This window comes from Carassius auratus, chromosome 39 (genome assembly GCF_003368295.1).
Source record: "Carassius auratus strain Wakin chromosome 39, ASM336829v1, whole genome shotgun sequence".
Lineage (NCBI taxonomy): Eukaryota > Metazoa > Chordata > Actinopteri > Cypriniformes > Cyprinidae > Carassius > Carassius auratus.
In genome coordinates, this window is record NC_039281.1 from 7,611,171 (window position 1) to 7,634,341 (window position 23,171).

General features: G+C 35.3%; 2 protein-coding genes across 3 annotated transcripts; one reads left to right on the forward strand and one right to left on the reverse strand.

Moving 5' to 3' along the window:
* The first annotated feature begins 22 nt into the window (after positions 1 to 22).
* On the forward strand, positions 23 to 13,395 carry LOC113057835 (zinc finger protein ubi-d4-like). Of its 2 annotated transcripts, none has more exons than XM_026225371.1 (11): positions 23 to 169; positions 728 to 888; positions 2,318 to 2,425; positions 3,468 to 3,664; positions 3,736 to 3,828; positions 5,418 to 5,502; positions 6,683 to 6,814; positions 9,773 to 9,904; positions 9,988 to 10,100; positions 10,253 to 10,334; positions 12,516 to 13,395. In XM_026225371.1, the coding sequence occupies exons 1-11, from the start codon at positions 138 to 140 to the stop codon at positions 12,596 to 12,598; spliced, it is 1,218 nt and encodes a 405-aa protein (XP_026081156.1). In that variant the 5' UTR covers positions 23 to 137; the 3' UTR covers positions 12,599 to 13,395. The 2 variants fall into 2 exon arrangements, with proteins under 2 accessions (XP_026081156.1, XP_026081157.1); XM_026225372.1 differs by having other exon boundaries at positions 3,471 to 3,664.
* Positions 13,396 to 13,947: 552 nt separating this feature from the next.
* On the reverse strand, positions 13,948 to 21,357 carry chrm1a (cholinergic receptor, muscarinic 1a). Its single transcript, XM_026225375.1, has 3 exons — positions 21,261 to 21,357; positions 16,632 to 17,454; positions 13,948 to 15,055 (listed from the first exon to the last, which is right to left on the reverse strand). Exons 2-3 carry the CDS (start codon positions 17,358 to 17,360, stop codon positions 14,378 to 14,380), a joined length of 1,407 nt encoding a protein of 468 aa, XP_026081160.1. The 5' UTR covers positions 17,361 to 17,454; positions 21,261 to 21,357; the 3' UTR covers positions 13,948 to 14,377.
* Positions 21,358 to 23,171: the final 1,814 nt, after the last annotated feature.

Sequence of the window (23,171 nt, forward strand, 5' to 3'; positions counted from 1 at the left end):
AGTTTCCATACAATTTAAATCGTCCATCTGCTATGACGGATAAAATATTTACGAGAACGTAGCGTTTATTCAAAAAAAAAAGGACAGGTGGTGCGCATGCGCAGTGAAGACAACAACAGCCCACTACAGCAAAAACAATGGCGACTGCCGTGGAGAACATCGTTAAAGTGTGAGTCCATGTAGTTTTTAAACTCTTTACATGAATATCCGTGTGTGTGATCTCAAATGGTGGCTGATTCGGGACGGTTTTATTGTAAGGTCGAAGCGTTGTGCTAGTGTTTGGTTGGCTAATAATATAAATCTGCACCTCGACCATTCATCGTTTCATGTGGCATGAAAGCGCGCTACAGTCATGTGTTTTTTTATAGACCATTTTAAAGACCAGTCACTGATTATTTTTCCGTCTTAAAATAATAATAATAATAATAATAATAATGTCTTTAGTATTTGCTTTGCTTTGGTAAAAAAATAGTACATCTCATTGGGGTCCATTGATGTCCATTGTTTGCAATGGTCACGTTGTGACGCACCAAATGTAAATTAACCCAATAGAAAGAAAATAGGTATTTCCAAAGACTGATTTAACCAATCAAAAGGGAATGTGCTCATTAACAGTAAATCTAAATCACACGCCTTGAAGTAACTTGTTTTGTCTCTCTCTTTCTCTCTCGTGCTCTTGTGTGTGTGTGTGTGTGTGTGTGTGTGTGTGTGTGTGTGTGAACCCAAGTCTTGGAGAGCAGTACTATAAAGATGCTTTGGAGCAGTGTCACAGTTATAACGCCCGGCTGTGTGCCGAGAGGAGCATCCTCATGCCCTTCCTGGACTCCCAAACTGGAGTCGCTCAAAGCAACTGCTATATTTGGATGGAGAAGAGACACAGGAGTGCAGGTTCAGCATCAGCCAAATACATCATTTAGCTTATTGATTCTCCCTCTTTTTCATCTTTAAAATGTCCCTTTATAAAGTAGCCTCCCGCTTATATACATTCAGAAAAATTTCCACTTTCACACGAACACCAGTCACTCGTCAGATGTCTATAATTGCATAGAAAATTGAAACGCCGCACAGCATTTGACCACTGGATTTACAGAAATCCTTATATATATATATATATATATATATATATATATATATATATATTTATTTATATTTTACATAAGTGTTTTATTTTGATTGATTTTAATGTAACATTGTTATGCTTTTTCTTTAAAATCTCAAACTTACTTCATGAACACCTGTCTGGGAACCTTTATAATGTAATGTAATGTTTAATGCACTTCACAGAACACATTTTCTTTGCATTTTTATAACAATATGGTACAAATTTGTCCTATTTAACCCCATAACTGTCCCCGTCCCACCTGTGGGACGCTTGGAACTCTTTTTTGTTATTGTCTTTTTCTCTATAAAATCTTTTAGTAATCATCATAAATCATAAATCATTTGAAAGCTTAGAAGCCCAAGATTCATCCTGTGAAAACCATTTTGAAATCGGACATTGCTTTACCATGGAAATGGTACTTTAAAATCTAATGGCGGTCACCTCCCCCTTACTGGGCAGGGCCAAGTGTCATAAAATATAATGCATTACGGTCTTCTAGAACCAAAACCTTTTATAATCTTGGCAACAAACATATCATTGGAAAGGTCTTAGTCTCAGGATTTCATATTATTATTTCATGTTATTTTGAGATAGAAGTAAAGTTCACAGAGAAATCTAGAGAAAAATTCATTATGCAAAATTCAAAATAGTTTTGATGACTCCCAGTGGCTGTGTGTGGTATGACGCCCTAAATAAAATCTCAAAGGAACCTCAATTTTTTTCATATCAACTTCAAATTTATAACGTAATTTATTTAGAGACAAGGCTTTAATTTTATACCAATTTTAGAATTAAAACTGTTATGTAAAATATTTATAATAAATAAAATAAAATAAAATTAATATAGCACATATTATTTACAGTACATTTAAACTTCTATAACTTTTTGATACTTCAATTTTTTGAAAAAAATCCCCTTTTGCCAAAATCTGCTAATTTTCTTCTTTAAAAAGAGAGCAACCTTATGTTTATATTCCAAAGTATTCATAAATTACAGCAATTTTAGTTTGGATAATGCACTTTAATGCCTATTTAAAAAATGGGGGGTGGTGACAGTTAAGGAGATTTAAATCAAAAGTAGTCTGATTATTTTACCTAAAATGTAATGTAATGGATTTCGTTACTTACTGCAATTTTTGTCATGTAATTTGGAAACCGTAACAGATTGACCCATCTCTAGGTACTTACATTCATGGTTTATGATTTCTATTTAAGGTACCACACCGGGACAGCTGTACACATATCCTGCTCGGCGCTGGAGGAAGAAAAGAAGAGCTCACCCACCAGAAGAACCTGCTCTGGTGTTTCCTCCAATCAAATCTGGTATTCTGTTATAACCTGTTTATTCCTATAACACGTGCTGTATCGTTTTTGATAAGCAAATGTCTTCCTTTCTTGTAGTAAATGTAACTTTAGTATTGTGAATGATATTCAAGATGAACACTCACTGGGTTCAAGCAACAGGTTTACTTGATTATCATGTTTTAGAAAAATCATGTTATGTTAGCATCATATATGATATGTAATGTTTATTTTCATCATTGTATTGCATTGCATTATATGTGTCTTAAGTCGCTGGGGTATATTTTTAGCAATAGCCAAAAATACATTGTATGGGTCAAAATTATAAATTTTTCTCCTTTATGCCAAAAATCATTAGGATATTAAGTAAAGATCATGTTCCGTCAATAAATATTGTTAATTTCCTAGCTTAAAAATTACGTTTTTATATATTTGATTAGTAATATGCATTGCTAGGAACTTCTTTTGGACAAATTTAAAGGTGATTTTCTCAATATTTAGATTTTTTGCGCCGTCAGATTCCAGATTTTCAAATAGTTGTTTATCGGCCAAATATTGTCTGATCCTCATAAACCATACCTCAATGAAAAGCTTATTTATTCAGCTTTCAATTGATGTATACATCTCAATTTAGAAAAATTGAGCCTTATGACTGGTTTTGTGGTCCGGGGTCACATATTTTTTTGATAAGAAAACTACAGAGCTTTGGATCATAAAAATACTATCTTACTAAGACATTCAGAGTAAAAAATTTAATATATATTTATATGCATTTTATGTAAGTAGTACTGTTATAAAGATCTAATTGATTAAAAGCTATCAAAATCTCATCTTATTTTTGATCTAATATGATCTCCATATTCACCAACATCAAACTATATGAGCCATACAATCAAAAATGATATTCAACATAAAACATGCAAACTTGTTTTTCTTAGATTTTATCATAAAAAAAAGATTATTATTTCATATGTCAAGCTCAATATATATAAACAATATAGATTGAGATATACAAGTCAGAGAAAATATTTAACATATGATTGTAAATGGCGTCCTTTCAAAGCAGAGCTGGAACTGGGAATGAAAAAAGATGTGTTGGGGCCGTTGGATGGGAGCAGTCTGGAAGCCTTGCTGAAAGGAGAGCCGCTGGATAAAAGAGTGTCCACCGAGTTCAGACCACCGGAGGAAGAAACCAGTATGTCTGAGGTCACTGGAACCAGCACGGCCAGCAGCCACAGCGGCTCCACACGCATCAGGAAGGTAGCAGAAGCACACATGTGGGGGATTCTCCCAAAGCAATGCATAGCCTGATCACTTCCTGTCATTCTCAGAGAGTGCTTGAGCCCGAAGACTACTTGGATGATCTGGACGATGAAGATTTTGAGGAGGAGACTCCAAAAAGACGAGGAAAAGGAAAGTCTAAGGTAACGTGCCTAGTCTACTGTTGCTTTAAGTAGTTGAATATTAGGGATGTAATGATTATACGCGAGCCGGTTGAAAATCAATTAAAATTTGAGACGATTCAAATCGATTGAGATGCTAAACAAATTGCCATTCTTTAAGGGGCAGGAGTTTATATGATTGTATGTCTGAGGGGTACTTACTCTTTAGAAAAGTTTAGATGGTATTTTTCATTTTCATCTTGCCTCTGTATAATGCATATTAAAGTTCATTAGTGCAGCGCTGCTTTGTTTACAGTGGTAACCAGGGAAATGCTTTAAGCGCCGCCTGCTGCGGTTTTCATAGACGGTTTCATCGGGCGCACGCGCCTGGACCTAAGTTAACTTCCGGTCTGTGTTGTGTATATCGGTCTGGCTGCGGTGCCATCTACAAACGCAGTTAAAGCCAAGGTGATGAGTAGACTGAAGTTGGGCTCAGGTGGCTGTGCTGCGGGATGTTTCCCATACATTTATTTATTTCTGGAGACTCGCCACAATTTTAAAACTGATCGATTTTCAAAAAGGCTTCGTTAAATAAACATGAGTAACGTTACATAACGTAATGCACGTTTAATAATAATAATTCCTTACATTTATGTTTAAATATCAAAACGAGGCATGGGTGTTTTTATATCGCTGTATTTCTGAAAGAAGACTTGCATGTTATATGCGTGATAAAGCAGCGTGTGAGCGTACCAGCTCTGCTTCGTTTACAGCTGTTACTGGGGAAACCTCTATTTCTCGCGCTTTATGTCTGTGCTTTAAAACATCTCCTGCTGGCAAATAATGAATTAGCATTTTCATTAAGTCCGCCTGATCCACACAGAAAACACATTTTGTTTGTTATCAAAAAATATCTACTCTAGAGGGACTTGGCTGTTGTTATTGATTCTATTTGGAGTCTACCGGAAGTTAAGTTAGGTCCACAAAAGCGCTCACGCGCATTAATGTTTGTTTATGTTGATGCCGTTGAAACCGTCTATAAGTGCTTTGTTTACAGTGGTAACCAAGGAGACGCTTTAAGCACCGCCTGCTGCAATGTTCATAAGTGCTTTGTTTACAGCAGTAACCAAGGAAACGTTTTAAGCTCCACCTGCTGGCAGAGAGTGAATCTGCGTCTCATTCAGCTCATTTGCTATTTCAGTTTCATGCCGATATTTTTTATGAATAGTTTCACAAAAACTTGATTTAAATTGCCAATATATTTACATTATATTTAAATTAATTTTTTAGCAGACACTTTTATCCAAAGCGACTTACAAACAAGGACAATAGAAGCAATCAAACCAAATGAAAGAGCAATAATATACACGTGCTATATTTATTATAGTGTTTTTTTAATTTAGTAGTATTTTAATTTCCCAAAAAAATTTACAGCATTTTGTCCAAGCATTAAAAGGAAACATTTAATTTATAATATGTCTTAAATCTCATTTTGTAAAAAAATAAAAATAAATCCTGAATTGAATCGTTAGTTGAGTGAAAGCCATTTATTATCTTGTGGTGTGATGGTTCTTGGTCATGCGGTGGCCTGGAGGAATGGTGTTATTGAAATGTTGTTTTAATGTTGCCAGGGTCGAGGAGTTGGAAATGGAAAAAAGAAAATGGAAGCTGCTGCAGCTGCCCAAGAAGATCGAGACAAACCGTATGCTTGTGACAGTGAGTTGTGACACATGTTATTTTGAGTCATTGTTGTTTTAAAAAGTCATTGTTTTGTAGCGTTATGCTTTTTTTTTTTTTTTGGTTTTAGGCAACATTCAGTTATTATGGTATACTATGGTTCGTTACTATTCAAAAGTTTAGGGTCAGTAATTTATTTATCGGAGTGTCTTTTTACACTAACTCTGTGCAAAAAATAAGATGGTAAAATGTGTGACGTATTCATATCGACGCGATCGACCCAGGTTGAACTTTTTTTTGCCTTTTCAAATTTAAAATCACATCAAAAAAAGCATTTGTTTTCAATGAAAATGAAGAAAATAATCAAAAAGTTGAAAATAAAGTATCGGGTAGGGTTAGGGTAGGTGTATATAGGGCTTTATTGTCCCAATAAGGTGGCAATCATTTAATAATTTGAGTTAAAATTGCAATTACAATTCCTGACATTTAAAAAAATAACTGTTTATATGCTTAGGGTGTTTGCATTGTAAGAGTGTACAGAGATACTTCAGATTTAAAACCACTGACTTGTTAGGTGATGTTTTCTCATTAAATTCATACTGTTTCCTATTAATTCAATGGAATGTATGTGAATACTAGTGAATAATTTGATTAGATAAATCTGGAATCTGAGGATGCAAAAAAATCTAAATACTGAGAAAATCACCTTTAATGTTGTCCAAATTAAGTTTTTTGCAATGCATTTTACTAATCAAAAATTAGGTTTTGATATATTTGCAGTAGGAAATTTACAAAATATCTTCATGGAACATGATCTTTACTTAATATCCTAATGCTAATTTTGACCCATACAATGTATTTTTTTTACTCTTACTACAAATATTTTGTAATATCCGCATAGAAACAGTTATTTTAAATTGTAATAATATTACACAATATTACTGTTTTTACTGTGTTTCTGTTTAAATAAATGCAGCCTTAGTGAGCAGAAGAAACTTGGTAGTGAATGTAAATGCTGTTGTCGCAGTAAACGCACATTGAGCACGTTATTGCTCTCATTGTTTTGATCTCAGTATCATGTGAGATGAATTCTGAAAGATTCCTGTTTGCAGTTTATATTCCATCACTGGTTTCTGACGTCTGGGAAGCACATTTGAAAAGCCCATTGAAAATCTAGTTTACTCTACTGTTTTAATTTGTAATGTTTTCTTTCTGTTAGTCTGTGGGAAACGCTATAAAAACAGACCGGGTTTGAGTTACCACTACACTCACTCTCACCTGGCTGACGAGGAGGGAGAAGACCGAGAGGAACCTGAGATTCACACACCTGTACCACGAGAGGAACACAAGAGTGAGTTCATTCATGATTGTTGAACAAGTTAAAACCATGAGAAAAGTCCTGATGGTTAGTTTTATCATGTTATATTTGATTGCCATGATTTGAAAAGCATTAAGCAATGTTAATAATGGATTGATGCAGGCACAGCATGCATGTAGGTTTGGTTTTGTGTCAAATGATGGAGAACTGACTGTCTTAAGAAAAGTTTCATGCAGTTTGCACTTTTTTTGTGTGATGTCAGTGCAATGGCTTGGCCCTCATGGTTCAAAACTGAAATATTAATAATTTGGCGTCCTGTTTGATTTCAGAAAATTTTCAACAGGTTTTAACAACACTCATCATTTTGCACACTCAAAATCGTTGTGATGGGAAATTTTCATGCCGTTTCATTTCTACTACACAGCATTACTTAAAGTGCATTCTGAAACATCACTAATATTGTTGTGCATCATCAGTTCACAGGATTTAACGAGCACAGCATGTAGCGTTCTTCATGTTTGAACCACACACTTTATACAACAACTTTTTAAGAGTTGGATATTGTTAGATCCGAGTGACTTAAAGATAATGTATATTACATTACAAATATTTGTCATTTTAGTTTCGACCACATTGTTTCCAGCCAGTTAAACATACAATATGGAATTTTTGGCCACCAGGGGTCACTCAATCAAAATAATAACATAAGACGTACTTTGATGACGTCGGGAAAGAGCTTAAGGCTCATGGGAGTTGTTGTTCATTGGAACACGCGCTCTGTCGCTCCCTGTCATTCCTCACTCATTCTAACTTAGTATTTTGACAATCACGTCTTTTCGAACGGAGAGACGGTTTCAACGGCAACAACATAAACAAACGTTACTGCGCATGAGCGCTTTTGTGGACCTAACTTAACTTCCGGTAGACTTCCAAATAGAATCAATAACAACAGCCAAGTCCCTCTAGAGAAGATATTTTTTGATAACAAACAAAATGTTTGCTGCGTGGATCAGGCGGACTTAATGAAAATGCAAATTCATTATTTGCCAACAGGAGAGGTTTTAAAGCACAGACATAAAGCGCGAGAAATAGAGGTTTCCCCAGTAACAGCTGTAAACGAAGCAGAGCTGGTACGCTCATACGCTGCTATCACGCATATAACATGCAAGTGTTCCTTCAGAAATACAGCGATATAAAAACACCTGTGCCTCGTTTTGATATTTAAAATGTAAGGAATTATTATTATGAAACGTGCAGTAAGTAACGTTACTCATGTTTATTCAATGAAGCCTTTTTTAAAAAGTTTTCCAAAAAAAAGTTTTTCTAACCCAGTTTTAAAATTGTGGCGAGTCTCCAAAAATAAATAAATGTATGGGAAACACATCCCACAGCACAACCACCTGAGCCCAACTTCAGTCTACTCATCACCTTGCCTTTAACTGCGTTTGTAGAAGGCACCGCAGCCAGACCGATGTACACAACACAGACCGGAAGTTAGGTCCAGGCGCGTGCGCCCGATGAAACCGTCTATATGAATTATGAGACCCCATCAAATCAATATTCCATCTAGCTAGTAGTAATATATGTTAAAAAACACGGTCGCCTTTCGTTAATAATTATAATTACGTTATACTATGATATCGAACAAGCTAGAGAACTGCATTTGAAGCTACTTTATTCAGCTAGATATAGAACAAATGTAGATTTACATGAGAGCTAGTGCGTCTGCGTTTTACACAAGACATCATCGTTTCACAAAATATATGGATAGATACAGTTAGCTGAATGGATGCATACCTGTTTATCAGAATGCAAGCGAGTTCAGCATCTCTGTGTAGTTTCAGCTTGTCACGAAGCTCTCTCTATCTTGGAAATGCAACTCCAACATTTATCCGTGTCTTGTTGCTTCTCTTGTCCCAAAACCATCTCGGGTCATTTATTTCACCCGTGCGTTTGCGCTTCACAGAACGTGCAGGCAAAGCATAATCATGATCCATAACTAAGTTATTGATTGAGGTTTAAATACGAATATAAACAATATAAATATAAAATATAATAGTCTCGATCAATGCTACTACTTTTTCTGCTTCATCTCGTCTTTGTTTCTGTTCACCTTTGTATTTGGCGGTTCCACAGGAAGTTAAATAAACTAGAGGGGTCAAAGTTTATATGACGCCATAGACGGGCGACAAAACGGAAATAAAGAAACGTGCCGTGTCTTCTAATTAAACTATAATATTCTCTGGATTTGAAAGTTCGTGGAAACTGTCGGGATGATGTAAGAAAACAAATAAAAAATATATATAACATAGATATAGTGATTTCTGCTGTTTTTAAAGCAGAAAAATTACATATTGCGCCTTTAAAAGATTAAAGGCACATAAACTGACAGTCACCACTTATAAGCTACTACTAAATATTGTAGAAACTTAATTTTCTGAAAATGTTCAAACTGTGTTCATGCAGTTTAACACATTATTTTACACATACTGTACATTTATTGTTGCTCCTCTATGCCCTGCCTTTCTGAAACACATCGATTTTTGCAAAGCTCATTATTCTAAAAAGCAAGGTGTGCTCTGATTGGCCAGCTATCTAGTGCATTGGCTGAATGGCTTAACCGTGTGACGGAAATGTTACGCCCCTTAACATACTGTGATGACATGCAAACTCTTTAAATATAAAAACGTACTTACAGACTGTGAGTCAGAAGCGCACCACTTTATAGAAACAGACACGTGCATTTGTAGACTACTCTCTCAGGAAATAGTCCTCGTCCTACATAAAATGTGTTTTAGGAGACTCTTAACTTTTATAAAGAATATCTCTTTGGATTTGAGACTTTAAGTCTTTGCAACTTAACAAATCGTCTTTATGCACCCAGAGCTTGTAACACTTTAAAGAGAAAGGAAATAATTAAAATCGCGTAAGATGACCCCTTTAATGCAAACGTTATCATCTATGTTTTTTGTTGTTGTTGTTGTTTTATAGCCCCTAAGAAAGGACCAAATGGCCTGGCGTTACCCAATGACTATTGTGACTTCTGCCTGGGCGACTCCAACATGAACCAGAAAACAGGCCAGTCGGAGGAACTAGTGTCCTGCTCTGACTGTGGACGTTCAGGTGCCACACGAGACACAGAACAAACTCTAAACCTCCACACTGAGATGCACACAACTCACGCGTGGCTTTCTTTCCCTCTTAAGGACATCCTTCATGCCTGCAGTTCACTGCCGTGATGATGGCAGCTGTGAAGACTTACCGCTGGCAATGCATTGAGTGCAAGTGCTGCAATGTTTGTGGCACATCTGAGAACGACGTGAGTCAGGATCACTTTGTTGTTCTAAAAGCAATGCATTACATATATTACACACATAACTTGATCTGATTACGTAACTCCCATTACTTTAATGTGTTACCCCCAACACTGCCCAAAACCACCTGTGACTGTGTTTAAATCCTCTTGTGCAGGACCAGCTTCTGTTCTGTGATGACTGTGACAGAGGATACCACATGTACTGCCTCAGCCCTCCCATGGCAGACCCTCCAGAAGGTACGAGCAATCGCTTTTATCATTGATTACTACTCTTACATTAAATGCAAAAAGAAAGAAATTGGCAAGAAATGTTACTGTTCCACTCCATTTCTGCTTCCTGTTTCTAGAATAGATTTATTTATAGATTTGTCTTCACCTAATGTCTTCCCTGAATTATATGAAGGCTTACTACCTTTTAAACTTCCATTGTATTCATTGATTATTATCCGCATCTATTTTCTCTTCATATAGGACAGAGTGGTGCTCAAAACCATTTTGGACAACAGAAAAAGCCAATTTCACCCTTTAAGCTAATTAATGGACTTTATAAAACTATGTTATTCTTTTTCTATACTTTAGACACCGAGAAACAAATCCATGTCAGTGTCTGTATTTTAAGTGTTTATCTTTATTGTAAGGGACTTGTCCAAAACATAGGCTAATCAGTATTTGTGACTCAGGAGCACAAAAGCAGTCTGGGGTATATTTGTAGCAATAGCCAAAAAATAAATGGTATGGGTCAAAATTATAGATTTTTCTTTTATGCCAAAAATCATTAGGATTTAAAGTAAAGATCATGTTCCATGAAGATATTTTGTACTCTAAATATATAAAAACTTTATTTTTGGTTAGTAATATGCATTGTTAAGAAGTCATTTGGACAGATCTTCTCAGTTTTTAGATTTTTTTGCACCCTCAGATTCCTGATTTCCAAGTAGTTGCATCTCTGCCAAATATTGTCCGATCCTAACAAGCCATGCGTCAATGGAAAGCTTTCTTTATTCAGCTTACAGATGATTATTAATACTCGGTTTCGAAAAATTGACACTTAAGCCTGGTTTTGTGGTCCAGGGTCACATATGTCAGGCTATTTGATGTGCAGGATCACTGAGTGAAACAGTGACACCAAAACTAACTGAATGAAATGTAATGATTACTCATGTCTTTATTTAAAAGTTTGTGTGACATACCACAGCACAGAGTTGTATGTAAACAGGTCAATATTAAACAACAATGTAAAAGTACAGCTACAGTCGTATTTTTAAATCGATTCATTGAATACAAGCCATCTGAAAGAACCAGTTCATGTAGATGAATCAGACGTCCCATGAGCATTAGAGGCAGAGAGATGAATTAATGATCAGCTCAATGAACTGAAATGGCCATTAAAGAGGATGAGCTTTGGAATCATTTATTTTTGTAACCTTCTGAATGGGGCTAAGTCTATCCGTCTCCAAAAATGGCTAAAAAGCACCATTTTGAATATCATAAAAGTGGTCCATTTGTTTGTATATTCACATAAACATTCAAAACACATATTTTTATGTCCGCCACCAGCATAGTACAAAAAGAAAGATTGCACGGAAATGTACTTTAGTACTATAGCTGTGTGATCCTTAAAGGGCCAGTAAAACATTAACATGTGACATATGTGCATAATAAGAGAAAATATAAAAAAAATTGCATTTTGTTTTTAACATCAACATTTTTGAATTTGTAAAAAAAAATTGTAAAAATTTTTTGGCATAGTGTTACTGCCGTAACCGTTACTTATGGAAGCTCGATAAAGCCATTGAATAAAAAACAACTAAATTAATCAATTGCAATTTATCTCACAATTCAGACCTTTTTTTCTCACAATTCTGAGGGGGGGAAATATGCATTGTGAAACACATTGCATTTAATTAATTTCACATTTTTATTTTCTAATTAGTATTTTTTACATTCAGGTTATATACATTATAATGTCACAATTCAGAGAAATAAACTCTTTTGTTCACCCCTCAGAAATGGACTTTATATTTTGCAGTTGAGAGTTTATATCTCATAATTCTGACATCTTAAAAAAAAAAAAATCTGAATTGTGAGACGTAAAAGTCGCAGATACCTTTTTTATTTTTTATTCAGTGGCGCAAACAGGCTTCCGTAGTAACTAGCATTTTTGGGGAAAAGAAAATCCTCTCTGTATCAAAATGACACAATATTCTGACCCAATATTAGAATTAATTTAAAGTTTTGCATGTCACACTACTGACTTTTGTGCTATAGTCCAAGTCTTGTGATGCACTGCAGTAGCATAGCATGAGGAGACCAAAATAATTCATGCATTAGGTTCATGCACTTATTTTTTAGTAGCTAATAGTTAAGAGTTATGCGTTTGGCACTGATGATTAACATTTGTTTTCATCGTGTTTATAGGAAGCTGGAGTTGCCACCTGTGTCTGGCTCTTCTGAAGGACAAGGCCTCCATTTATCAGAGCCAAAACCCTGCCATGGAGTGACCGTGAAGAAAACACAGCCCTCACATCCACACTGAAATGCATTGAGTTTTTCCCGAATGATGCATACACGGAAAGAGACATCATTGGCCCTAATGTAGCCATTGTCTTAGTTTTTTATTTCACTGACTGTTACACACATCACAAGCAGTGTTAGAAATGAAAGAGTGCACAAAGCAGACGTTTGTAATGGATTATATACACTTCATGCATTATGAGCAGTATTTCCACATTCCTTGATGTTAGGGCCAACGGTTCGGATGATTAAGCGCCTGTTTATGCATTGCCAAATCATTTTTTATTTTATTTTGTCTTTATGACTCACTCAAGATACATTTGGTTTAAATCGAGCAAACATGGCTTAATCCTTCAAGGATATTATGGATTTAAATATTCATTTGTACAAGAGGTGTCTCTATCTTTCTCTTTATCTTTGTCGTATATAATTATTTTGTTGGGGAAGTATTTGTGCCACAGTCCAGATTCAAAAACCAGAAGATGGTGCTGTATTTTCATTTTTACGATCATGTTTTCTTGTTTTTTTTCAGCATATTTTGGATTCACTTATTTCTTTATTACATAAAACACTCTCATAAGGCGGGTTATCTTTCGTAGCAGAATTTTGTATGTGAAATAACCGGTATCTATTATTGTTGACTAACCATATCGAATTATCGTGAGTACTGTATCGTTTTGTATTTGTTTTTTGGTATTAAATGTAAATGCTGTATTTTTCAGTCTTTTTTATTTACATTTTTCATATTGGCCTTTCCATAATAAACATACATGTAACAGAGAAATCCAACTTAATTATGTGTATTTTTTTTAAATGCTGACAGCATGGAAAATAAAGACTGCAGTAAAGTTTACCATAGTATTATAACGCTCGAGACCCTGTAAAATGTCCATGTATAAAATAATAGGCATGAGAATTTTTTTTTTTTTTTTTAGCATATTGTTTTTAACATCAAGATTAAATGCATATAATTTAAGAGCTTATTAAGAGATATTTTTACATCATTTTACCTCTACTGTCACTACTAATTTCATGTCTACAGCTCTAGTTTTATTTATTTCAATGAAATGAATGTGATATTTTAGTTATATAATGTTATAAAAATTAGTACTAAAAAGTACTAAATTACATTTATGAAATAGTTATAATCCTTTATTACCAGATAACCACTTCTTGAGCATAGACTTGAAAAAGTAATTTACGAATTAAATCTTTAACGCTCTGGAGAAAGTTTAAGTTTAGACTTTTTTTTTGAAGAAGAAGAAGACTCTTGACAGAATATTGCTGAAGTAAAATAAAAAATGAAATTAAAGGTTTTAAATTAAAAATGCACAGATGCAATGCAAACAAGTTAAGTGTCTACTTTTTCCAGGACCATTTAACCTTTTCGAATCAAGTCTATGATTGTTTGTCAAAAACCTTTACCAAGTTTCATACCATTCCAAAAAACAACAACATAAAAACAATTTTTTTTTTTGGTCAAAACCTTTGACCAGACAACACCAGAGCGTTAAAGAGTTCATGCTTAATAAACACACACCCATCTGCTACATTTTATATTTTTTGAACGTGTCACTTAATAGCCATTCAAATGTAAAAACTGCTACAAGCACAAAACTTTCCCAAGCAGCTGATCTGAACTCCACACATTTGATGCACAACTTTGATCTCTAGGATCTTTTCAAGCTCGCGTGCTCTTCAGCATCATAATAAAGATCAGCCAGTGACGAATCACTGATATCATGAAGAGAAAACCCGTGATGTAATCATCCAGTGCCTGTCGGGGTCCATCTGATCCCCTTCTTCTGCTCCTTCCACCGACAGAGCAGCAGCGCTCTGAAGGTGACCCGGAAGTGCTTGTTACAGAGCGCGTAACAGACAGGGTTCACCGTGCTGTTGACATAACAGAGCCAGTATCCCAGCTGCCACAGTCCCTCAGGAACGCAGTCCTCACAGAAAGTGGACACCAGGACCATGATGTTGTATGGTGTCCATGTTACAATGAAAGCCAGGAGAATGGCACTGAGAGTCCGGGCTGCTTTCTTCTCCCGGATCAGACCTGAGGTCCGGGCTCTTCGGGTCTGCTGGCGAGCGGGAGCGTGTGTAGCAGGATTCATTCGGGAATCCAGGGAATTCTGACTTCCTGAGTCAAAGCTCCTCTTGGTGGGGTCAAGATCACTGACTGCGGTCTCCTCCATCCGAACGAGGGGGATGTATTTGAGACTATCGTCTGGTGTTGGAGAAGCGCGGTCTGTGTTCATCGGTGGATGGCTGTATGTGGTACCCGAGCTGGACATCTCGTCTCTTTGCCTGCGTTTCTTCCACCACGCTGCTGTCCGGCGGGTGAGGATTGGACAGATGCTGCTGTGTGTCTTCTTGTGCTGCTTCTGGTCTGTTTGTGGTCCGACGTCTTCAACGCTGCGAGAGTTGCTGTGACAAGATCTCTGGGAGATATCAATTAAATTACAAAAGTGTAATGTAAATGCGCTATTTATTGAATAAAAATGCTATTATTTACTTCAATTGGAATGATTATAAGCTTATTTAATGATCACGTGAACTCTGTGGAGTCCATGTCTGTCAGCTTCTGGGTCAAGCGTATGCTAATTATGCTAATTATGCTAATTAACAACAATAACAAATTATGCTTTTATCAGAAATACAAATAGGAAATTTGAAGTCTTTTTCTATACGCAAAACGGACCAAAATTAGGATTTTATGCATATTTGTTCAATAAAAGGCCTCTAGAAAAAATTTAATTCAGTAACTGAAATAAAGCTGAAAAATTTTTTTTTTTAACTATTTATTTAAACTGTATTTACAAATATATTTATATATTATTTATTTATTTTCATCTTTGTCTTGGCAACTAACTGAAATAAGATTAAGTTGATGTACTAAAATGACTAAAACTAAAATGTAAATATAACATTTAAAATAAAGAATTAAAAAACAAGAAAATGACATATAAAAATTATTGTAAAAAGCAAACTAAAAATATTAATAAATTATTTTATAGTACATAAATGATACTAAAATAACACTGGCTCTGACTAGCAGTATCATGTTTGGTCTGTGTTTTTTTTTATTCTTTGATGTTTTGTTTGAAAAGGTATTTGTTTTCATTACATCTTGTTACAAACATTTTTTGGAGTCATTATGATATCATTAAAATATAAAACTTTAGCTCTCTATATATTCTTGATAGAGTCTTGATAGAGAGCTTCTTATTGATTTTCTCCACTCAGTCTCAAAAATGACCAGCAGGGAAAAAACAAGATATCATGTGCACAAATTAAGACTTATTAATGTCTTCCCTTGTTTTAGATAAGTCATCACCACATTGTACTAAATAATTCCCTTGTTTTAGTTAAATTATGGCAAGCGAATTGTTACACTGTAGCCACAATTTAAAATGAACTAAAACAAATTATTAAAAAGTAACAGCAAATTAATAAGCTGTGGGAAATAATTTTTATTTGTAATTTGTATTTGGAAACGTGTGTGTGTGTGTGTGTGTGTGTGTGTGTCTGTTTGTGTGTGTGTGTGTGTGTGTGTGTGTCAATCGATTAAGAAATGAAATAAAACATTTTCTGTAATTAATCACGAACGGTTAATCACACATTAGCATTTATAATGTCATAATTTCACACCGAATCTCCACATTAATATAGGCACATCATAAATGTGATATATTGGTGTTTAATGGCATCTATTCACAAAGTTGCCTATTAATAATGAAGCCTACTGCTACTAATGTCTCTATTAAATGCATTTTCCCTCAATTATAGACAGTAATCACACACCATTACAAATTTTTTTTTTGGTTTCCCAAAGAACCTTTCAGAACCATTTCTTTCCTGTAACGTAAAAAACACTAATGTTTTTTATCCACCACTATAAAGAATATTTAGTAGACTGGAAAGGTTAAATTGTGCTTAAATGATGCATCAATGCTAACAAATAACATTCTAATGATCTAAAATGTGTAATAATGGATGAGCCCATGTGAAACCCACCTGAGATGTGTTTCCCGCGCGTCCTCCCTGTGAAGCCATGAGTCCGGCGAGCTGCTGAGAGCGTTTCTCTGTCTCGCGGTACACCCGCCAGTATAACGCCACCATCACGCTCACCGGGAGGTAAAAGGCAGCGATGGCCGTCCCGAATGTGATCACAGGCTCAGACAGGAACTGCACTGAACACTCTTCCTCTGGAACAGTCCGTTCACCCACTATATACTGCCAGAATAAAATAGCAGGAGCCCAAAGCACGAACGAGACGGTCCAAGCTAGAGTGATCAGCACTGCCGCTCTTCTGGGCGTTCTAGTGGCCCGATAGGTCAAAGGTCGCATGACAGAGAGATAGCGGTCGACGCTGATGGCCAGCAGGTTCATAACAGAGGCATTGCTTGCCACATAATCCACAGTCAACCACACATCACAGGCTAGGTTTCCTAAAGTCCAGTGGCCGATCAGGATGTAGGTAGTGTAGAGGTTCATCGAGACGGCACCCAAAATGAAGTCAGCCACAGCCAAGCTTAACAGGAAGTAGTTGCTCACTGTCCTCAGGAGAGGGTTGACCCGAAAAGAGATCATGACCAGGACGTTGCCTGTGATGGTGATGAAGGAGAGCGGGACGGTTATGAGAGTGATCATGGCCATCCTCCAGGTGACGGGACCCGAGACCACAACGTCTGTCCCGTTGCTTAACCTGGAGAGATTCAGTGTGAATGAGGCGCTGTTCATCATGAGATGAAGATGAGATTATCTTTGTGCTTTAAAAATCCAGTGCATGCTTCACGTCGCATCTTTTAAGGGAGTCCTGATTGTTGAACATTATGTTCTGTAGACAAAAAAAAATCAGACTATAAACATCATACTGTAGGTTGTAAGAATGTATTGCATGTTTAATTCATGCAAACTCTTAATTTAGAGTTTTTTAAGTTTACACACAAAGACACACACATGACATTTTACAATGTAAAATAACTTTTCCTTGCAACTTAAAGTTAATGGAATCGCGGGATACAGACATAAAAATGTAATTTACCGTATAACGTGTAATGTCACGGACTTAGTCAAAATTTGGATTAAAAATCGAAAGTAGATCAGTAGACTTAAATCAAATGGCGATATGGACTTTGAATATTAAACCATTAGAGAAATATTTAAATATAATTCTGACTGTTCTGCGTGTATCTGTGTGAATGAATGGCACACTTTACACACATAACATTTAAAAGCTTCTGCCATCCCACTAAATGAGGACATGAACATGTGAACAACATCTCAAGAGTCATTTCATGAGCATCTGAGAAAAATTATCACCATTTCACACACACACACACACACACACACACACAGACAGAAACTAAAGGTTTTCAAGGCAACCCTTCAAAATAAAAGTTTGGTTTAGCTTGAAGAAATCAGGACGAAAATTGTGACATCTTAATGTAATAATGAAAAATAAATAATAATACAATTATTAGAAGAATAATCATCATATTTCTTCCATGTTTTACTTTTGCAGTAGGTTTGATCACCATAAAAATTTTAATACAGAACACAACATTTCTGAAAAGAAAAAAAACTAAATATTTTATAGGGCCCTATTATTGTAAACAAATTAATCAAATAAGTTGTTTTTATGAATTCAATTAATTAGACATTGTTTTTTAACATTAAAATCGAATCATAATAAAATGGAATGCGAGAAAAAATAAAACTAAATAAATGTAACTTTTTTTCAACTTTTAATAAATTGCTGTTACATTGTACACATTTCATGATTTAAATTATTTACATATGCTTTTGGATGAATAAAATTTAATTTAACCATTAAAACAGATTTTTTTATATTTAATTTGTGGCATCATTTGCTGTTTTACTTTTCTGAATGTTGATGGTTAAGCTTGATTGACAACATTAAAAAAATAATAATACGTTTTTTTTTCTTTTTTCTTTTTTTGAAAGGATGTCTTTTTTGTACGTTTTTCTGAAATCAAGATTTTCACATTTTTATCTCATGCCCCTGAAAATTTCTAAATTAATTTTAATGCAGAAATTAAAATAGCATCCATAATAGAAGAATCAATGCATTTTTAAATAAATAAAAAAAAATTAAATGAGCATCAGAATATTATTTTATCACTAATTCAAAGCCTTTATCTTGATGATATTTGTTTACTTTAAAAACTAAAATGCTGTGACTTTTGACTATGGTGATGACGATCGTGTAACTCAAATGTTTCCATCAAAATTTGATTGTAATGACTGCAACAAAAAACACCTGCCGTGACCCTTAATAAGAACAGTACAGTAAACTCTGTTGAGTAAGAATAGCCAGGGAGTATTTGTTCATGTTAGCCTGTTTACTGATGGCCAGCCTGAAGCACACGCTATAGCCAGAGCTACAAAGTCAACATCGTCCTCCAGAAATCAACCCTTCATGTCTATTTAATTTACTTGTGCTGTAGCAACTCAAGGCATAACACTGTATGCAGCTACGTATCGCAAACACTGAACTGTGTATAAAAGCATCTGTTAAATGACAGAACAAATTTGTTGTTTCATTTGTTGTTTTCACAGGACCGTATCGAGAGAATGACAGTGGCATTATAGAAGCATGGCATCTGGGGTTACTATAGCACACTACCAATAAAGTTTCTAATGTTGCTTGCTATACAAAAAAGACTTTAAGTACTTGACAAACAGCACTTTTTAGTCCACGGATGCAGATCCTTCTTCCGAATTCTGTAGTTAATCCCGTTAGACAGGTTCCCTTTGTGTGGAAAATCATCACTCACTAAACGAGGAGCTCACTCCACCCTCGGCAATGACGAACGCAGAGATCAAGTGGAGCAAATGTGTGGAAAATGGGTCAGTGCTGACCACAGAAGTCATCAAATATTAGTATTTATTTGTACTAGTATGACAGCGTCCACTTTCATTCCACACATAATGTAGTTAAAGCTAGTTTCTCCTTCAGCCTCGATTTATTTAACATTTCCCAAAGCCACTGCGAGCATACGGTTTGTCTTATTGCAACAACTTATCTACATTAATTGCTGGATTTTAAAAACTCATTGTGGTCTTATTTTGGTCCCACACACACTTCAGTCCAGTTCATGAGAAAACAAACTTGAATAAGTCCCTATAACCAGCTATAATTATTTCCAGAGTGTCAAGAAAGGGTCAAGGACAACATGATCAAAGGTGATATCAATATTATAACACCTCTTTATAAATGGAGAAGATATATATCAGCAGTTCTGCTTAGATTACTAACAAACTGTAGTCTGTTACAGATTACATGATAAAAACTGAAGTCAGTTATGTTATCATTCTAGATAACGTATTCAGAGTACTTCTGGATTGCTTTTAGATTACTTTTGACCCGTTTATAGATTTGAATGGGATCATTGTTCTGAAAAGCATTCTCTGTTATAACATTGTGAAATGCATTGCACAAATGCATTAAATGAAAGAACATTAATTAAATCATAAAAATGTCAAATTAAAATTAATAAAATGTTTACATTTTTAAAAATTACATACATTTGCCTGCATGTAAATTTGACAATTAACCGACATCGGAGAACTGTGAACATGTAAATATGCTGTTTTTAAATAATTGAAATATTAACACGTTTTAATTGACTGTGAAGTGCTTTTGTCCTAAAATTCAAGAAGCATGGAACATAAATTAATTTACATGATATTTACATAGCCATTCTATATTGTGAATATTCATAGCTAAATGATATAACTAACAGCAGATTTTAATTATTATTATTATTATCATTATTATTATTTTAAAATATAATATAATCTAATTACAATTATTTAATTTTTGGAATCTGATTACATAATCCAGAATACATGTAATCAGTTTCTACCCAGGACTGTATATCAGGAAAAAAAAAAAATAATAATAAAAATGTCTTATTATTTTTTGACTCTAAAAATGACTACATAATTATATCAGACAAGATGCAATTATATAATGAAGGCAGATTTTATCTGGTATTTTTTCAAAGACGTCAAGCCGGGGCAAGTCCTCACACATATTATAAATGTTATAAGATTAAACGATTTATTAATTACAGGAGTCATTTGTTAGCCAATCAAATGGTTTGACTTTTCCGAACATTTGTGCCGTTTCATAAATAATTTGTGTTTCGAAATTGTGTTGAAATTGTACTGAAACGCACGTAATATGCTGCTTAGTGGCAGGTTACACTGTGACAACTTACCCCATACACAGTATAAATGTTTAAAACGTCCACATTTGACTGGTGTAACTACTCTCTATATTCAGAGTAAAAAGGTTACTTAATCAAGGTGATGAATTGAGTTTCAAAACACTAAAGCATATCCTAAAAATGCAACGTTTGTTGAAGATTAATCTATTAAAATCAATAAATGTAGACTTCTACACAAAGTCAAGTCAAAATTGAATGTCAATTGCATGCTGTTTGGAGTAACAAAATCACATTTTGCCCAGAACGACTATTTTCTTTAATTATCACCTTGTAAAACTGCAGTTTTTGCACTTTTTATTTGATCTAAAACACAACGAGGTAAACCATTTCTAATTTTCATGAGTTTTATATATAGCTAATTGGTTCTGTAATGTATAAAGCTCACCTGCTGTCCAGATGTTGAATCATCTGAAGATCTGTTGTCTCCTGTGCTCTCCAGCGATCATGTCACGCAGATATTCAGAGCTCAACAACCAAACAAACCCTGAAGCTGGACACCGACTGACACTCCTCACTTCTCTTTGGACTCAGTGAACCAGATCCCACCTTGCATCTCAATCGTTATAGGGCCAATGGCATGCAAAAATTATTACTATTATACTTTTTTATATATATTGTGAATTTTGGCTGTATGAACCACGTGTTTCAGTCTGTTAACCGTCCTGGGAATTAAAATTGATGGAGCCATTTACTAGATTACATCAATTATACAGTTGATCTTTGCTCAATTGTCAACAGTAGAGGGCGCTAAACAACAAGAAAGGTCGTCTTTGGGAGACTATTTGAGTTCATTAATTATTTGAGTATTAATTCGTGTCTGCTCGAGCAGTAAAATCTGAAAATTTGTGATTCTAAAAATGGTCTTAGAAACATTTATCGTACTTTTCAGTGTTTTGCACTTCCAGAATGCCAGAACTCAAATCCAGAATTAGAAATACGTCCTGTGTGTACATTTTTCCCCAAAAGTTTGAAGTAAAATAAAAGTGCTTGAGATATCAAACGTGTGAGAAAAAAAAATAAAGAAATAACAAATAAAACGTTACTGTCAAAAAATAAAAATAATAAAATAGAACGTATGAATTAACAAAGCGCAGTATAGCTGAGATAACACACACTAGTCTGTGTCCTCCTGATGTATCTCTCCTGCATTTTACCCTCTTTTATGTACATAGTGTTTTTCCAGTAACTGTCAACTTTATTTGATTTCTTTCTTTCTTTAGTAGGGGATCATTGTCAGTATTTGTGACCTTTTTTCTGAACACCAATTTGGTATCAATGATCAAATGCGTAAATGTATCTCAGTAGAAAAAAATAATTAGTTTAAAAAAAAAAAAACTGGCATCCGGTTTCAGGTTAACACACTACACACCCTCGGATGATAACTGAACACATTTAGTCGCTGAGAAGTCACGACTTTTATTTGGAATTGTCCGCGCTTTTGTGTCCGGAAGTCATCAGTCATCAGCGTCCAGACCATGGACATATAAAAACCTATGCTGTGTCCGAGACCGCTCCCTATCCAGTATAGTGAACTAGTTAATAGGCTGTCAGCCATTTGTAGTGATGTCTGAATTCTGAGTGAACTACTTCATTCCCATTCATCATTTGTCCATTACTTTTTACCCACAATTCATTCTGATTTCGAGTGTACAACCCATATGATCGGGGCTTCAGAGCGAGTTCGCAAAACATTTGATTCAGATCAGGGCTCCGAATCGCGTTTCGCGAATCATTTGATCGGGGCTTCGGAGCGAGTTCGCCAAACATTTGAGTCAGATCAGGGCTCCGAATCGCGTTTCGCGAATCATTTGATCGGGGCTTCGGAGCGAGGTCGCAAAACATTTGATTCAGATCGGGACTCCGAATCGCGTTTCGCGAATCATTTGATCGGGGCTTCGGAGTTTGCAAAACATTCAGATCGGGACTCCGAATCGCGTTTCGGGAATCATTTGATCGGGGCTTCAGAGCGAGTTCGCCAAACATTTGAGTCAGATCGGGGCTCCGAATCGCGTTTCGCGAATCATTTGATCGGGGCTTCGGAGCGAGGTCGCCAAACATTTGATTCAGATCGGGGCTCCGAAGCGCGTTTCGCGAATCATTTGAGATCAGGCCTTTCGAGCGGATTTTCAAAACATTTGATTCTATCATGTAGCCTACTTGTCTAGATCAACTTTTAATAAAGAGAAAAGAGGTTTAAAGATTTTTGTTAATAGCCTGTTAGTAATCCCACAGTCCATAGCATCAGTAACTGTATAAATTAGTAAGGGAATATTAAAACAAAATAGGATGAGTTTCA

Excerpts from the sequence above, each read along its gene's own strand:
- LOC113057835 (XM_026225371.1), top strand. The coding sequence starts at position 138 with ATGGCGACTGCCGTGGAGAACATCGTTAAAGT. Across the intron at positions 889-2,317 it reads GAAGAGACACAGGAGTGCAG|GTACCACACCGGGACAGCTG; the intron begins GTTCAGCATCAG and ends TTTCTATTTAAG. Across the intron at positions 3,665-3,735 it reads GCTCCACACGCATCAGGAAG|AGAGTGCTTGAGCCCGAAGA; the intron begins GTAGCAGAAGCA and ends TGTCATTCTCAG.
- chrm1a (XM_026225375.1), bottom strand. The coding sequence starts at position 17,360 with ATGATGAACAGCGCCTCATTCACACTGAATCTCTCCAGGTTAAGCAAC. Across the intron at positions 15,056-16,631 it reads GCGCGGGAAACACATCTCAG|AGATCTTGTCACAGCAACTC; the intron begins GTGGGTTTCACA and ends GATATCTCCCAG.